The 18,133-nt window shown below is 37.8% G+C and overlaps 1 protein-coding gene across 11 annotated transcripts in view; it reads right to left on the bottom strand.

Annotated features, from left to right (window-relative positions):
• Window positions 1–18,133, bottom strand: part of RUFY3 (RUN and FYVE domain containing 3) — a 140,198-nt gene that overhangs the window by 53,752 nt on the left and 68,313 nt on the right. For 10 of the 11 annotated variants that reach the window (XM_077137050.1, XM_077137049.1, XM_077137052.1 and 7 more), the window contains 3 exons: window positions 10,774–10,947; window positions 9,302–9,419; window positions 61–162 (listed from right to left, as the gene is read on the bottom strand). In XM_077137050.1, the coding sequence (XP_076993165.1) occupies window positions 61–162; window positions 9,302–9,419; window positions 10,774–10,933 (380 nt within the window). In that variant the 5' untranslated portion in view covers window positions 10,934–10,947. Of the gene's footprint in view, window positions 1–60; window positions 163–9,301; window positions 9,420–10,773; window positions 10,948–11,585; window positions 11,893–18,133 lie in introns of those variants that run through there. The other variant, XM_077137051.1, reaches the window with a different exon arrangement.

Raw genomic sequence — 18,133 nt, 5'->3', positions numbered from 1 at the left:
CCTTATATGACATAGAACATATCAAAAAAAAAAAAAGAAAAGTTCAACAAAGTTTCTTACCTGAGAAGTTCCTTTTTATTGATCAAAGCTTTCATATACTCTGAGAGTTTCTTTTGCATTAAGGCCAAACGAAGCCAGGCTCTTCCTCTGCCTACTGGTGTTCTATAAAAGCACAGAAACCGAACAACTAAAATACAAGTAATAGAGGCAGGGCACACAATGGAACACCGATTCCCTTGCTCTTGCTAACGGTCTCCCAATATAAAATAATATGTACACTGGGAGATTCCTCATAACCCTTCCCACTGTATTCCTATGTAAGGAATTCTCATAACCCTTCCCACTGTATTCCTATGTAAGGAATTCTGATAACCCTTCCCACTGTATTCCTATGTAAGGAGTTCTCATAACCTTCCCACTGTATTCCTATGTAAGGAATTCTGATAACCCTTCCCACTGTATTCCTATGTAAGGAATTCGGATAACCCTTCCCACTGTATTCCTATGTAAGGAATTCTGATAACCCTTCCCACTGTATTCCTATGTAAGGAATTCTGATAACCCTTCCCACTGTATTCCTATGTAAGGAATTCTGATAACCCTTCCCACTGTATTCCTATGTAAGGAATTCGGATAACCCTTCCCACTGTATTCCTATGTAAGGAGTTCTGATAACCCTTCCCACTGTATTCCTATGTAAGGAGTTCTGATAACCCTTCCCACTGTATTCCTATGTAAGGAATTCTGATAACCCTTCCCACTGTATTCCTATGTAAGGTTTTCTCATAACCTTCCCACTGTATTCCTATGTAAGGAATTCTCATAACCCTTCCCACTGTATTCCTATGTAAGGAGTTCTCATAACCCTTCCCACTGTATTCCTATGTAAGGAATTCTGATAACCCTTCCCACTGTATTCCTATGTAAGGAATTCTGATAACCCTTCCCACTGTATTCCTATGTAAGGAGTTCTCATAACCCTTCCCACTGTATTCCTATGTAAGGAATCCTCATAACCCTTCCCACTGTATTCCTATGTAAGGAGTTCTGATAACCCTTCCCACTGTATTCCTATGTAAGGAATTCTGATCACTCTTCCCACTGTATTCCTATGTAAGGAATCCTCATAACCCTTCCCACTGTATTCCTATGTAAGGAATCCTCATAACCCTTCCCACTGTATTCCTATGTAAGGAATTCTGATCACCCTTCCCACTGTATTCCTATGTAAGGAATCCTCATAACCCTTCCCACTGTATTCCTATGTAAGGAGTTCTGATAACCCTTCCCACTGTATTCCTATGTAAGGAATTCTGATAACCCTTCCCACTGTATTCCTATGTAAGGAATTCTGATAACCCTTCCCACTGTATTCCTATGTAAGGAGTTCTCATAACCCTTCCCACTGTATTCCTATGTAAGGAATTCTGATAACCCTTCCCACTGTATTCCTATGTAAGGAATTCTGATAACCCTTCCCACTGTATTCCTATGTAAGGAATCCTCATAACCCTTCCCACTGTATTCCTATGTAAGGAATCCTCATAACCCTTCCCACTGTATTCCTATGTAAGGAATTCTGATCACCCTTCCCACTGTATTCCTATGTAAGGAATCCTCATAACCCTTCCCACTGTATTCCTATGTAAGGAATTCTGATCACCCTTCCCACTGTATTCCTATGTAAGGAATCCTCATAACCCTTCCCACTGTATTCCTATGTAAGGAGTTCTGATAACCCTTCCCACTGTATTCCTATGTAAGGAGTTCTGATAACCCTTCCCACTGTATTCCTATGTAAGGAGTTCTCATAACCCTTCCCACTGTATTCCTATGTAAGGAATTCTGATAACCCTTCCCACTGTATTCCTATGTAAGGAGTTCTCATAACCCTTCCCACTGTATTCCTATGTAAGGAATTCTGATAACTCTTCCCACTGTATTCCTATGTAAGGAGTTCTCATAACCCTTCCCACTGTATTCCTATGTAAGGAATTCTGATAACCCTTCCCACTGTATTCCTATGTAAGGAGTTCTCATAACCCTTCCCACTGTATTCCTATGTAAGGAGTTCTGATAACCCTTCCCACTGTATTCCTATGTAAGGAATTCTGATAACCCTTCCCACTGTATTCCTATGTAAGGAGTTCTGATAACCCTTCCCACTGTATTCCTATGTAAGGAGTTCTGATAACCCTTCCCACTGTATTCCTATGTAAGGAGTCCTGATAACCCTTCCCACTGTATTCCTATGTAAGGAGTTCTGATAACCCTTCCCACTGTATTCCTATGTAAGGAGTTCTGATAACCCTTCCCACTGTATTCCTATGTAAGGAGTTCTGATAACCCTTCCCACTGTATTCCTATGTAAGGAATTCTGATAACCCTTCCCACTGTATTCCTATGTAAGGTTTTCTCATAACCTTCCCACTGTATTCCTATGTAAGGAATTCTCATAACCCTTCCCACTGTATTCCTATGTAAGGAGTTCTCATAACCCTTCCCACTGTATTCCTATGTAAGGAATTCTGATAACCCTTCCCACTGTATTCCTATGTAAGGAATTCTGATAACCCTTCCCACTGTATTCCTATGTAAGGAGTTCTCATAACCCTTCCCACTGTATTCCTATGTAAGGAATCCTCATAACCCTTCCCACTGTATTCCTATGTAAGGAGTTCTGATAACCCTTCCCACTGTATTCCTATGTAAGGAATCCTCATAACCCTTCCCACTGTATTCCTATGTAAGGAATTCTGATCACCCTTCCCACTGTATTCCTATGTAAGGAATCCTCATAACCCTTCCCACTGTATTCCTATGTAAGGAGTTCTGATAACCCTTCCCACTGTATTCCTATGTAAGGAATTCTGATAACCCTTCCCACTGTATTCCTATGTAAGGAATTCTGATAACCCTTCCCACTGTATTCCTATGTAAGGAGTTCTCATAACCCTTCCCACTGTATTCCTATGTAAGGAATTCTGATAACCCTTCCCACTGTATTCCTATGTAAGGAATTCTGATAACCCTTCCCACTGTATTCCTATGTAAGGAATCCTCATAACCCTTCCCACTGTATTCCTATGTAAGGAATCCTCATAACCCTTCCCACTGTATTCCTATGTAAGGAGTTCTCATAACCCTTCCCACTGTATTCCTATGTAAGGAGTTCTGATAACCCTTCCCACTGTATTCCTATGTAAGGAATTCTCATAACCCTTCCCACTGTATTCCTATGTAAGGAGTTCTGATAACCCTTCCCACTGTATTCCTATGTAAGGAGTCCTGATAACCCTTCCCACTGTATTCCTATGTAAGGAGTTCTGATAACCCTTCCCACTGTATTCCTATGTAAGGAGTTCTCATAACCCTTCCCACTGTATTCCTATGTAAGGAATTCTGATCACCCTTCCCACTGTATTCCTATGTAAGGAATCCTCATAACCCTTCCCACTGTATTCCTATGTAAGGAGTTCTGATAACCCTTCCCACTGTATTCCTATGTAAGGAGTTCTGATAACCCTTCCCACTGTATTCCTATGTAAGGAGTCCTGATAACCCTTCCCACTGTATTCCTATGTAAGGAGTTCTGATAACCCTTCCCACTGTATTCCTATGTAAGGAGTTCTCATAACCCTTCCCACTGTATTCCTGTGTAAGGAGTCCTGATAACCCTTCCCACTGTATTCCTGTGTAAGGAGTTCTGATAACCCTTCCCACTGTATTCCTATGTAAGGAATTCTGATAACCCTTCCCACTGTATTCCTATGTAAGGAATTCTGATAACCCTTCCCACTGTATTCCTATGTAAGGAATTCTCATAACCCTTCCCACTGTATTCCTATGTAAGGAATTCTGATAACCCTTCCCACTGTATTCCTATGTAAGGAGTTCTCATAACCTTCCCACTGTATTCCTATGTAAGGAATTCTGATAACCCTTCCCACTGTATTCCTATGTAAGGAATTCGGATAACCCTTCCCACTGTATTCCTATGTAAGGAATTCTGATAACCCTTCCCACTGTATTCCTATGTAAGGAATTCTGATAACCCTTCCCACTGTATTCCTATGTAAGGAATTCTGATAACCCTTCCCACTGTATTCCTATGTAAGGAATTCGGATAACCCTTCCCACTGTATTCCTATGTAAGGAGTTCTGATAACCCTTCCCACTGTATTCCTATGTAAGGAGTTCTGATAACCCTTCCCACTGTATTCCTATGTAAGGAATTCTGATAACCCTTCCCACTGTATTCCTATGTAAGGTTTTCTCATAACCTTCCCACTGTATTCCTATGTAAGGAATTCTCATAACCCTTCCCACTGTATTCCTATGTAAGGAGTTCTCATAACCCTTCCCACTGTATTCCTATGTAAGGAATTCTGATAACCCTTCCCACTGTATTCCTATGTAAGGAATTCTGATAACCCTTCCCACTGTATTCCTATGTAAGGAGTTCTCATAACCCTTCCCACTGTATTCCTATGTAAGGAATCCTCATAACCCTTCCCACTGTATTCCTATGTAAGGAGTTCTGATAACCCTTCCCACTGTATTCCTATGTAAGGAATTCTGATCACCCTTCCCACTGTATTCCTATGTAAGGAATCCTCATAACCCTTCCCACTGTATTCCTATGTAAGGAATCCTCATAACCCTTCCCACTGTATTCCTATGTAAGGAATTCTGATCACCCTTCCCACTGTATTCCTATGTAAGGAATCCTCATAACCCTTCCCACTGTATTCCTATGTAAGGAGTTCTGATAACCCTTCCCACTGTATTCCTATGTAAGGAATTCTGATAACCCTTCCCACTGTATTCCTATGTAAGGAATTCTGATAACCCTTCCCACTGTATTCCTATGTAAGGAGTTCTCATAACCCTTCCCACTGTATTCCTATGTAAGGAATTCTGATAACCCTTCCCACTGTATTCCTATGTAAGGAATTCTGATAACCCTTCCCACTGTATTCCTATGTAAGGAATCCTCATAACCCTTCCCACTGTATTCCTATGTAAGGAATCCTCATAACCCTTCCCACTGTATTCCTATGTAAGGAATTCTGATCACCCTTCCCACTGTATTCCCATGTAAGGAATCCTCATAACCCTTCCCACTGTATTCCTATGTAAGGAATTCTGATCACCCTTCCCACTGTATTCCTATGTAAGGAATCCTCATAACCCTTCCCACTGTATTCCTATGTAAGGAGTTCTGATAACCCTTCCCACTGTATTCCTATGTAAGGAGTTCTGATAACCCTTCCCACTGTATTCCTATGTAAGGAGTTCTCATAACCCTTCCCACTGTATTCCTATGTAAGGAATTCTGATAACCCTTCCCACTGTATTCCTATGTAAGGAGTTCTCATAACCCTTCCCACTGTATTCCTATGTAAGGAATTCTGATAACTCTTCCCACTGTATTCCTATGTAAGGAGTTCTCATAACCCTTCCCACTGTATTCCTATGTAAGGAATTCTGATAACCCTTCCCACTGTATTCCTATGTAAGGAGTTCTCATAACCCTTCCCACTGTATTCCTATGTAAGGAGTTCTGATAACCCTTCCCACTGTATTCCTATGTAAGGAGTCCTGATAACCCTTCCCACTGTATTCCTATGTAAGGAGTTCTGATAACCCTTCCCACTGTATTCCTATGTAAGGAGTTCTGATAACCCTTCCCACTGTATTCCTATGTAAGGAGTTCTGATAACCCTTCCCACTGTATTCCTATGTAAGCAATTCTGATAACCCTTCCCACTGTATTCCTATGTAAGGTTTTCTCATAACCTTCCCACTGTATTCCTATGTAAGGAATTCTCATAACCCTTCCCACTGTATTCCTATGTAAGGAGTTCTCATAACCCTTCCCACTGTATTCCTATGTAAGGAATTCTGATAACCCTTCCCACTGTATTCCTATGTAAGGAATTCTGATAACCCTTCCCACTGTATTCCTATGTAAGGAGTTCTCATAACCCTTCCCACTGTATTCCTATGTAAGGAATCCTCATAACCCTTCCCACTGTATTCCTATGTAAGGAGTTCTGATAACCCTTCCCACTGTATTCCTATGTAAGGAATCCTCATAACCCTTCCCACTGTATTCCTATGTAAGGAATTCTGATCACCCTTCCCACTGTATTCCTATGTAAGGAATCCTCATAACCCTTCCCACTGTATTCCTATGTAAGGAGTTCTGATAACCCTTCCCACTGTATTCCTATGTAAGGAATTCTGATAACCCTTCCCACTGTATTCCTATGTAAGGAATTCTGATAACCCTTCCCACTGTATTCCTATGTAAGGAGTTCTCATAACCCTTCCCACTGTATTCCTATGTAAGGAATTCTGATAACCCTTCCCACTGTATTCCTATGTAAGGAATTCTGATAACCCTTCCCACTGTATTCCTATGTAAGGAATCCTCATAACCCTTCCCACTGTATTCCTATGTAAGGAATCCTCATAACCCTTCCCACTGTATTCCTATGTAAGGAGTTCTGATCACCCTTCCCACTGTATTCCTATGTAAGGAATCCTCATAACCCTTCCCACTGTATTCCTATGTAAGGAATTCTGATCACCCTTCCCACTGTATTCCTATGTAAGGAATCCTCATAACCCTTCCCACTGTATTCCTATGTAAGGAGTTCTGATAACCCTTCCCACTGTATTCCTATGTAAGGAGTTCTGATAACCCTTCCCACTGTATTCCTATGTAAGGAGTTCTCATAACCCTTCCCACTGTATTCCTATGTAAGGAATTCTGATAACCCTTCCCACTGTATTCCTATGTAAGGAGTTCTCATAACCCTTCCCACTGTATTCCTATGTAAGGAATTCTGATAACTCTTCCCACTGTATTCCTATGTAAGGAGTTCTCATAACCCTTCCCACTGTATTCCTATGTAAGGAATTCTGATAACCCTTCCCACTGTATTCCTATGTAAGGAGTTCTCATCACCCTTCCCACTGTATTCCTATGTAAGGAATTCTGATCACCCTTCCCACTGTATTCCTATGTAAGGTTTTCTCATAACCTTCCCACTGTATTCCTATGTAAGGAATTCTGATAACCCTTCCCACTGTATTCCTATGTAAGGAGTTCTCATAACCCTTCCCACTGTATTCCTATGTAAGGAGTTCTGATAACCCTTCCCACTGTATTCCTATGTAAGGAGTTCTGATAACCCTTCCCACTGTATTCCTATGTAAGGAATTCTGATAACCCTTCCCACTGTATTCCTATGTAAGGAATTCTCATAACCCTTCCCACTGTATTCCTATGTAAGGAGTTCTGATAACCCTTCCCACTGTATTCCTATGTAAGGAGTCCTGATAACCCTTCCCACTGTATTCCTATGTAAGGAGTTCTGATAACCCTTCCCACTGTATTCCTATGTAAGGAGTTCTCATAACCCTTCCCACTGTATTCCTATGTAAGGAATTCTGATCACCCTTCCCACTGTATTCCTATGTAAGGAATCCTCATAACCCTTCCCACTGTATTCCTATGTAAGGAGTTCTGATAACCCTTCCCACTGTATTCCTATGTAAGGAGTTCTGATAACCCTTCCCACTGTATTCCTATGTAAGGAGTCCTGATAACCCTTCCCACTGTATTCCTATGTAAGGAGTTCTGATAACCCTTCCCACTGTATTCCTATGTAAGGAGTTCTCATAACCCTTCCCACTGTATTCCTGTGTAAGGAGTCCTGATAACCCTTCCCACTGTATTCCTGTGTAAGGAGTTCTGATAACCCTTCCCACTGTATTCCTATGTAAGGAATTCTGATAACCCTTCCCACTGTATTCCTATGTAAGGAATTCTGATAACCCTTCCCACTGTATTCCTATGTAAGGAATTCTCATAACCCTTCCCACTGTATTCCTATGTAAGGAATTCTGATAACCCTTCCCACTGTATTCCTATGTAAGGAGTTCTCATAACCTTCCCACTGTATTCCTATGTAAGGAATTCTGATAACCCTTCCCACTGTATTCCTATGTAAGGAATTCGGATAACCCTTCCCACTGTATTCCTATGTAAGGAATTCTGATAACCCTTCCCACTGTATTCCTATGTAAGGAATTCTGATAACCCTTCCCACTGTATTCCTATGTAAGGAATTCTGATAACCCTTCCCACTGTATTCCTATGTAAGGAATTCGGATAACCCTTCCCACTGTATTCCTATGTAAGGAGTTCTGATAACCCTTCCCACTGTATTCCTATGTAAGGAGTTCTGATAACCCTTCCCACTGTATTCGTATGTAAGGAATTCTGATAACCCTTCCCACTGTATTCCTATGTAAGGTTTTCTCATAACCTTCCCACTGTATTCCTATGTAAGGAATTCTCATAACCCTTCCCACTGTATTCCTATGTAAGGAGTTCTCATAACCCTTCCCACTGTATTCCTATGTAAGGAATTCTGATAACCCTTCCCACTGTATTCCTATGTAAGGAGTTCTCATAACCCTTCCCACTGTATTCCTATGTAAGGAGTTCTCATAACCCTTCCCACTGTATTCCTATGTAAGGAATTTTGATAACCCTTCCCACTGTATTCCTATGTAAGGAATTCTGATAACCCTTCCCACTGTATTCCTATGTAAGGAATTCTCATAACCCTTCCCACTGTATTCCTATGTAAGGAGTTCTGTGTGGGCTGTTGGGCCCAGAAGTGTGTTTGGAACAAATGTTCTTATGGAGAATTAATTACTGAATAAGACTACAATACAAAAACAGGAACCTAGAAGTTCAGCTGGAAATGTTCCATATAAGTACCCAAACACTAAAGTATTTACAGTAAGTGTAGGTTTCTATGTGATTAAAATTAAACCAAATCTACACTGGGAAGGTGCTAACCACCTTGGTCCAAATTCTAAGGCAAGTATGAGGTGTCAGTTGCTAAGGTTCACTAGACAAATGCTTGTCTTGGCTCTCAAACCACATTTGCATGCATTTCTTTCCCTGATATCATATCTAGCATGTCACCTCCCTACATCTGATATTTGAGACTCCTTAAAAATTTCAACAGTGCTTTTATAAAAAAAAAAAATCTTTGGTATACAGCATGAAGACAACCTCTTAGATGAACAATCACCTCTCAAAAGCACACTTTTCTTAATATTCTATATTACCAGTTCTCTCATTCAGCACCTATTTTACATTTTTATCTGTTATAAAATAAATTATTGCAATCATCATCAGTCATATTCTTTAAGGAAACAGTTAAAAAGATTGTTTTTCCTGAGAAACACAATTCAACTTTAAACTTACTTAAGTCCTGGGAGATCTTTAACACTTGCTGTTATCTCTGCAGCTTCTGGAACAAGTTTTTCTACCAATTCTAGAGGTCCCCAGAAAGATTTATTTTGTGCAAGAAAAGTTTTCTTGGCTAAGGCAACAAACACAAAGCAATATTTTAATATTCTTTATAATGTAAACACTCCCTCAATATATACACACACTTCTCTTTCATCTATTCAATACTCTTTTCAGGAATTTAATTCTATATATCAGATAGGTCAAGAATTCTTCATGCTTTCAATATAGATGACACTTTGTGACAATCAAAAAATTTCTACTTTCCAAGAGTCATTCCTTGCTCTTTTAGGAAGAATTTATAGACTAGCCCTATAATATAATAAAATATAATAATAATGTACTTAAAAACCACACAGTAGTAGTGAAGAAGACTGTTCAATGGAAGAGAATATGTAATCCAGAAACAGTCATCAAATATTGGAAAGGGAGGAGAAAAGGATGCAAAGATGACCAAGACCAGGTCCTGTCTCAAAAGGCTGACAGCTCACTGGGAAGAGCACTGAAGCGAGTCAGGAGACTTGAGTTCTAGACCTGCTCTGGCCCACCTCACTGTTTGACCTCCCCATGTAATTCTAGGCCTATTTCCCCATGTGAAACGGAGCTACAATAGTGACTAGACTATTCTTAATGGCGTTTTCAGCTCTACCCCTTAATGACCCGTGTTTTTAAATTCCTATAGGCAATCATATGTATTTTGTCTAGACAAACTGTAGGATTAAGCAAGGGAGTTGGTAAAGTAATTAAAACACAAGGCAATTTCCAACTTATTATTTGTGAAAAGGATTTGAGATATGTATGGCTTTAAAATTTGGTGACACAATGTTAAGTATCATCAATCATGTTACTTAAAAATACGTTTCTAATAATACATGGAAATGGAATCATATTTGAGATATACAAATGTTGTTAAAATAAATTTGAGGGCTGAATCTTTTTCTAAAATGGATAATATTCCCTTAGGCTTTTTTTGTTTGTTTTTTTTTTGTCCCTTAGTTTTAAGATCATATTGTAGAATATTAGATTGTTGAATTTAGGTGGAAAAAATCAATTCTTAGAAAATCCATAGCTACCTAAAGGTCTAATAAGGTAGACATTATTAGACATGTAATTTTTGTCTAATTACAATATATTTATCTCATGGAACATTAAAAATAAGTTATATGCACTGTAGCAACAAAGGAAATGCTAAATGTTCACCCACTCATTCAGTCAATACCTATTGACCCCATGTGTACATCAGGCGTCAGAGGTAATAGTAGTGAGGAAAAACAGAAAATATTCCTGTACCCACATTGGTTGCATTCCTGTGGATTATTATTAATTCAATTCTGTTATTCCTAGACTTCATTAGTATGCTTTCCTTCTTGAGCACATAACGTGAGGAAGCAGCGATATGCATATTTGCATTTGGGGCTATGGCCTACCTTTCAAGCCGTGTTTCAGGCAATGTTCCATCACTACGAAGAACTGTTGTAGAGGAGCATAGTCAGAGTCCAGAGTCCTCCCCAGGTTCAGAGCTGATTCAATCAAGCCCTTGATACTCAGCTTGGCCATGTTCATCAGGTTCATGCGTTCATTAGCCATGAGATAATTAGGATCTGCAGCCACAGGAGGAGAGGATGAAGCCCAGTTACCGGAAAGAGCACATTTTAAAATACTGTATAATCTCACTGATGACAGTGTGCTGATAGTGCCAAAGCAATGGGAGGTAAAATTGCTGGTGCTTTAGCAAGAATCAAAGCAATTGTGCTACACTACACTATTAGCTGTACTCCTCTCTATTGAGTAATTTTAAAAAGATGCCAGTTTCCTTTTTACAATACCCTTGAAGAAGCAATAACAATGATTACTTTTATCAAATTCCAACCCTTGAGTACATGGTTTTTAATATTCTCATCGTCGCCCTGTCACCACCCTAACTGGGCCCCCATCACAGCTCACTACCACACCAGTCTTCACTCTGGCCTTTCTGTTTTCCTTCTTGCCCTGCCCTCTGCATTCTCCACACAATTTATAAAGTGCTCTAAGAAAAAGCCAAGGCAGGAAAAAAGGATAAAGAACTCACACATGTATACTCATTTAAACAAGGCATATGACATAGTATTAGAACTCCCAAATTTTAGACTTATCACAGGGGTTGTGGTTCTCATTGACCAGTCAGATAAGTTACATGAGAAAAGTGACCAAGTACAACTTCTTAACTGACAGAGCTCATTACAGTGTAGGCATTCACTACCTTCATTTATTGGCGGTTACTCTGTCCCAGGCACTGTGGGCTGCTCCTTACAATTATGATCTCAGTCACTCCTTACGACACATTATAAGATGGTTACCCACTATTTCCATTCTACTGGGAAGGAAAATAAGGTTTAGTGAGTACAGCAGGTTGATGGTAAACACAGCCAGTAGTGAACGGCAGATGCCGAGTCCAGACCCAAATGTAAGCAGTTTTGCAAAACTACTATGCTGTTAAAAAGGGCTGCAATAGGGCAGCCCACCTTGGCTCACTGGCAGAGTTCTTGCCTGCCATGCCGGAGACCCAGGTTCGATTCCTGGTACCTGCCGATGTTAAAAAAAAAAAAGAGGGGCTGCAATGACTCGAAAAGAGCACAAAGGAACTTCTAAGGGGCTGCTGGTAAAGTTATTTCTTGATATGGTTTTTAGTTAAGTGAGAATGTTGAGTGTGTGAAAATTCATTGAGCTGAATACTTACAATGTGATTTCTTCTGTGTATTTTATATTTTTAACTTTATAAAAAGTAAAAAAAAAAATGAAAAACAAAAAAGATTTTGCTATATTGGAAATAATTTTAAAATGCATGACTTTCACAATGCTGTTAGTCATAATTTTCCTATGAGAAAAATAATTAAAATTTAAATTTCTAATAATTCTAAAATTTTACACCATTATTCAAAAACTGAGTAAAAACTGAATATTCATTTTCCCAACAAATATTAATCATGTACCATGCATTGAATACTGTTTAACACTGGGGATATCAAGATAAATGACCTAGTCTCTGCCACCAAAAGGCTATTTATTGGGAAAGGAAGGCAAAAAAAATGAGAATACATTATGCTCTTCAAACTTAGATAATAAATACTGTGAAGAACAGGACAGTATTCTAGTGAACACTTGAAATTTCAGAATAAACATTATCTTTGTCAAAGATCAATTTTATTCAAGGAAAAATAATTAAAAATATTTTTATATTAAATCAAATATACCTATACTATGGAATAAAATACAAAAGTTCCATTTTTTTAAAGCAGATAATACATATGGCATTAAATTAGAATTTTAAGCAGGTTATGAATCTAATGTTCTTTTCTCTGTCATTGGGTTTACTTTCATGAAAATTTTAAGACGCACTGCAAATACATTGTAATGAGAGCTTTACATAGGTATACACAGGAGACTGTGGGAATCTGCATAGAAAAGGGTGGTTGATCTGCATCCCCAACCCCCTTTTCCCCTTCAAATTTAGGGATCAGGTGTGTGTGCAAGTTCCTAGATGGGGTGACTTTTAGGTTTGGTCTTAAAGGACAGAAAGAAATTAATCAATTAAGGAAAGGCTAGTAGTGGAGTTGAGAAGGATTAGGATGGAAGGAATAGTTCGGGTAAAGTTCCTGAATTATAAAAGAACATGGCATTCTCAGAACAATACAACTGAAAAAAACACCAGATATTTAGGATGCGTATGAGTATATGGAGAGATGAAACAAAGAAAACAGGCAAGGGAGAGATTGCTAAGGATCTTGTTTAAGGAATAAGGATTTTGCCTTTAAGTCAGTAAAGATTTTAATCTGAAGTAGGATGTCACATATTTGAATTTTACAGAAGCCATTCAAGCATCCTTGTGGAAGATGGATCAGACAGGTGTGAGAACCCAAAGTCAAGGACCAAGAGATCAGCAAGGGCTGAGAAAAATGATAAAGGACGAAATGCACAGAGAAAAGGAAGTCTGCTTAGAAATGTTCTGAGAGGAGAATGTCAGGATATCAGGATTTGGTGATCAAATGGATGTGATGAAGAGATAGAAAGGAAAATGGAGAATGACTTCCACATTCTGGTTTTGAGGATTAGATAGATGGCAATGCAAATCACTTTAGCAGGCGGACTGCAGGAGTACTAGACTAAAGAAACTATGCAAACATGATTATAGTTGAATAATAAACTGTATTAGCTGATTTTCAAATCGAAGTTCTTCGGAAATCACATGGTTCTTCATTATAACTCTTCAAAACTGCTAATTTCCATATGGGGATATTTTTAAAGACTTTAGTCATGTGGCTCTTTAGTTAACAGTGTTTGTAAAGGTGAACACAAAGTCATATAGCAAAGAGTGATGGTGAGTTATACTGCTCTGCAAACCAATTATCTGACCAAGAACCTATACTTTCTCTCTATAGCACAATGAGTAATAAACAGCAAAATCTTGAAAACATTTTCTGAATAACTGAAGAAAAAGTAAAGCATATTTAACATTATTTTAGTATTAACAATGTTACACTGCACACAATTCTTGGGAAAGGGAGAATAATTTATGTGCATAACATATAGTGTTTACACCTCAAAACTTCCTATTATTTGAAAGATCAAAGTTTTAAATCCTATGAGAGACAACAGTTTCATTCAGTTAGTTATTTTTCAGTGATACTTAAAAGCTTTAATCTGAGACTAAAAATAACAAAACTAACAGAAAGATGTAGAAAGGAAAGCTTACTCTATGTTGAGAATGACTAAAGACAAATAAATCCTGAATACATAAATTTTGAACTGTTGTTGCATATATATGCTAGAGTACAACATTGGGCATAAGATGATTTGTTCTTGATTGTGAAGAAAATATCTGAAAATACTAAAAAGACCTTTTATTAAATACCATTTAATTGGTGTTAATTTTCTGATGAAAATTATTTGCATGAGAGAATTATGAACTTTCAATCAATCCTTATTTACTAAAAATAATCATTATCATATGCTCTTTAGATTATCCCTATCTCTCTACCTCTAGCTATTCTCCTTAATGCCAATTCAGATATCATAAGTACCTCTAGTCAAGAGTAATAAAGAAGAATTCACTTAAGTAACATTTTCTCTGAGTTGAAATATGTTAAAGGAGTTAGGAAATGTAACCACAAATTTATTTATTCATATTGCTCCCACTTTCTGGTTACAGTAGATAGATTTTGTTGAAATTGATTCTTATCATTAGAAAGACCATAACCAACTGCCTACTCTCAATTGTCCTGATATAAATCACCTATTTGTGCCAAGTTAAAATATGACACCTCAGGCAAAAAAATCTTGCTTCTGTGGGGCCTCAAACTACTTATCAATAAAATGAGAACTTGTTCAGTAATTCTTTTTTGGCTCCCTTTTATTTGATGGAAGCAACACATACACATATCAGTCGTACTGACTCACTGCAACATTGATTCTCAAAGAAGGGGCACATCAAAATTCTGGAATGGGGGAAACCACATGTGTGGTCCAGAAAACCCCAGAATGACTCTGATACCAAATAAACTAGGTCCTCGTCACTGTACATGCGGTCCTGGACCGTCAGGAATGGTATTATTGGGAACTTTTAGAGACTGGAAACCTCGGGTCCCACAGATCCTACTGAACAAGGCTCCATAATTTAACAAGACTTGTGTAATCTGTATGTGCATTGAAGTTTGAGAAGCAAACTATGATTTAACAACCTACTTCATCAAGGACAATTAATAAATACATATATCAGTAGAAAGTCCTAAGCCAGGCTTGTTTTTACTTTTTAAATAAATGTTTTCCTCTATGGATGCAAGAGGAACAAAAATGTTCCTAGAACTTCACAGCTGACACAAAGATCATCCTTTGGCTGATGTACAGGAGAATCTAGACACAAACCTCCAGAAGGTCCATAAAAAAATGGAGTACTATCATCCCGTCTTATCTATTAAAATCAGTCATATGGTACCCTCAGTGGGTCTAGAACCCAGAATATATAAAGAACTTTTACAACTCAACAATAAAAAGACTATTTATAAATAATCTAAAAATAGACAAAGGATTTGAACAGGCATTTTCCAAAGAAGACATATAAATGGTCAGTAAGTACATGAAAATGTGCTCAATATCACTAGTCATTAGGGAAATGTAAATCAAACCTACAAGGTACCACTTCACACTCTTTAGGATGGCGACAATAAAATAAGCAAACAAACAAAACTGGAAAATGACAAGTATTAGTGAAGATGTGGAGAAATTAGAACCATCATACATTGCTGCTGGGAATGTAAAATGATGCAGCTGCTTTGGAAAATAGTCTGTCAGTTCCTCAAAAAGTTAAATAGGAATTATCATATGACCTATTCCTAGGTATAACCTTCAATAGAACTGAAAACATATGTACATAAAAAATTTGTAAGCAAATGTTCATAGTAACATTATTCATAACATTTAATAAGTGGAAACAACCCAATATCCATCAACTGATGAACAGATAAAAAAAAAATGTAGTATGTCCATACAATGGAATACTATTCAGCCATAAAGAAAATGAAGTTCTGATACATACCACAGTGTGGATTAACCTTAAAAACATTATGCTAACTGAAAGTTGTGGTGGTTAAGGTCATGTGCCAACTTGGTTAGAATATGCAATCTTTTCAAGAATATGATTGTCATTATAGTATAAACCTGTTATGAAATGGGAAAAGATTCCAGATTTATAATCAGGAGAACTGGCACATCTCTTATTATATAACCATATGACCTTAAATAAGTCATTCACCCTTTGTGTGCCTTCATTTCCTAATATGAAAGATAAAGTGTTTGAACTAGATCATCATGAACATTCTTCCAGTTTAAAAAAGTTTTGGTTCATGCTCCCAATTCTATTGGTCATAGACCAAACCAGGCCACTAACAGATCTACATCAATACATTTCTTATATTTCTTTCTTACTAGCATTTGGAAAATCTTTACATTGTTTTCCTTATCCCTCAGTATCATGTTTCACTATTTAATTATTTTGGACAAAAGTCCCAACTGGTACTGAATATATGGCAGTACGTTACAGTAATACTATAACAACTCAAAGTCAAACAGTCAATGTATAAACATTACTATTGAGATATGACACTAAATAATATGATTATTAACGACAGAATGCCAATGCCTACATTTTCTTATGTAATGGTTACAATTTAATCATCATAAATAATACTTTGTATATGAATTTTTTATTTAAGTATGAAAAACAAGCACAAGCAAATATTGTAAAGGTCTATTCTGAGGAATCAACCATCAGGCCTCCATTTGAAGAGATTAACCCTGCTGAGCCTAATACACCTGTAAATACTCCCCTCACACCTCCTTCTGAAGAGATTATCCAAATTGATTTCTCTATTTTACGCTTTCATCAATTTTAGTTTTGGAAAGTTACTCAAACTTCTTCAGGTACCTTCACCTGAAGAATTCTATGCCACCTAGACAATTTCTAGGAATATTTAGAAGTTAGGGCTATAGAAGTCTTCTTTGTTTTTATATACCATGTGAAATTCAAGTAGAAAGTGCAATCCAAATGTTTCTTGTTTTGCTCAATTTATTCCATGCAAATAATTTAAATGGATGTTAGAGTGTACACAATAGAGAGAAGTTAAATAAGACAGTCTAATATTGACAAGCATGTTATATATATATTGATATCAGTGGAACAAAACAAAACATCCACAAGTAGATCCATATAAACATGGGCGACTTTTTTTTCTTCCAATATCAGTATACAATCATTATCAAAGATCAGGTCTACTGGATTACAGTCAAATAACCTCAGGTATTTCCTTCTGGCCACTCCAAAACATTTGAATGTAAAAAGAAATATCTATATAATGAATGTGTTAGTAGTTACAGTCATTTGTTAAATGCTAATTTCTTAGCTATAGTTCTTTCTTTCTCTCAATCTTCAGGGATACCTAGGAAATTACCATTTTAACTTCTTCATGCTGTAAAGAGGTTGTTGACCTTCTGGGGTAGAGGAATGAACCTGGTTGTTATTCTTGGAGAGATTGGTACCTCTGAGTTTCAAGACTTATCTGGCTTAGGATCAATCTAGAGGACTTAAGTTCCTGAAAAAATAAACTTACTAAGAAAAACTTTTATAGAGACTTAGATACACCTCAGTGCACTCCCTAGGGTTTTCAGGAATACTGTTGAGTAGGACATGGTATACCATGGTAGTTTGAAATATTTGGCTAAAGCTTGCGTAAAAGAGTAGCCTCCAGAATGACCCCTCATCTCTATTTGAAATCTCTTAGCCATTGAAACTTCTTTTTGTTCCATTTCTTTCCCTCATATCAGTCATTCTCAATTCCAAGATGCCACGGCCAGGCTTATCCTTGGGAGTTATGTCCACTTCAGGGGGGTGGGGTGGGGAGCAGTAGTGAGTTTATTTGCAGGGTTGGCTTAGAGGGAGAGGCTACTTCTAAGCAACAAGAGGCACTCTGTAGTTAAATCTTAGGCATAATTACTTGCAAGCCTAGCTTTGATACTGCAAAAATCAGTTCCATAAGGGCAAGCCTCAAAATAGAGGGCTTGGCTTCTATTGGGAGTCCTTAATGCTTGAGAGAATATCAGGAATTCCCCAGATGAGGAAGTTTAATAGCTCCACCTTTTACCCCAGTCCCTTAAGGTGACTTTGCAAATATGCTATCTTCTGCTCAAAATATTCTGGAATGTTTCTGGGTGTGACATTAACCTGTACAGACTAATAAAATCTCATTCCCTATTCTAGGT

The sequence above is a fragment of the Tamandua tetradactyla genome, chromosome 19, assembly GCF_023851605.1.
Source record: "Tamandua tetradactyla isolate mTamTet1 chromosome 19, mTamTet1.pri, whole genome shotgun sequence".
Lineage (NCBI taxonomy): Eukaryota > Metazoa > Chordata > Mammalia > Pilosa > Myrmecophagidae > Tamandua > Tamandua tetradactyla.
Note: the sequence above shows the minus strand (reverse complement) of the source record. Positions and strands in the feature narration are given on the sequence as shown.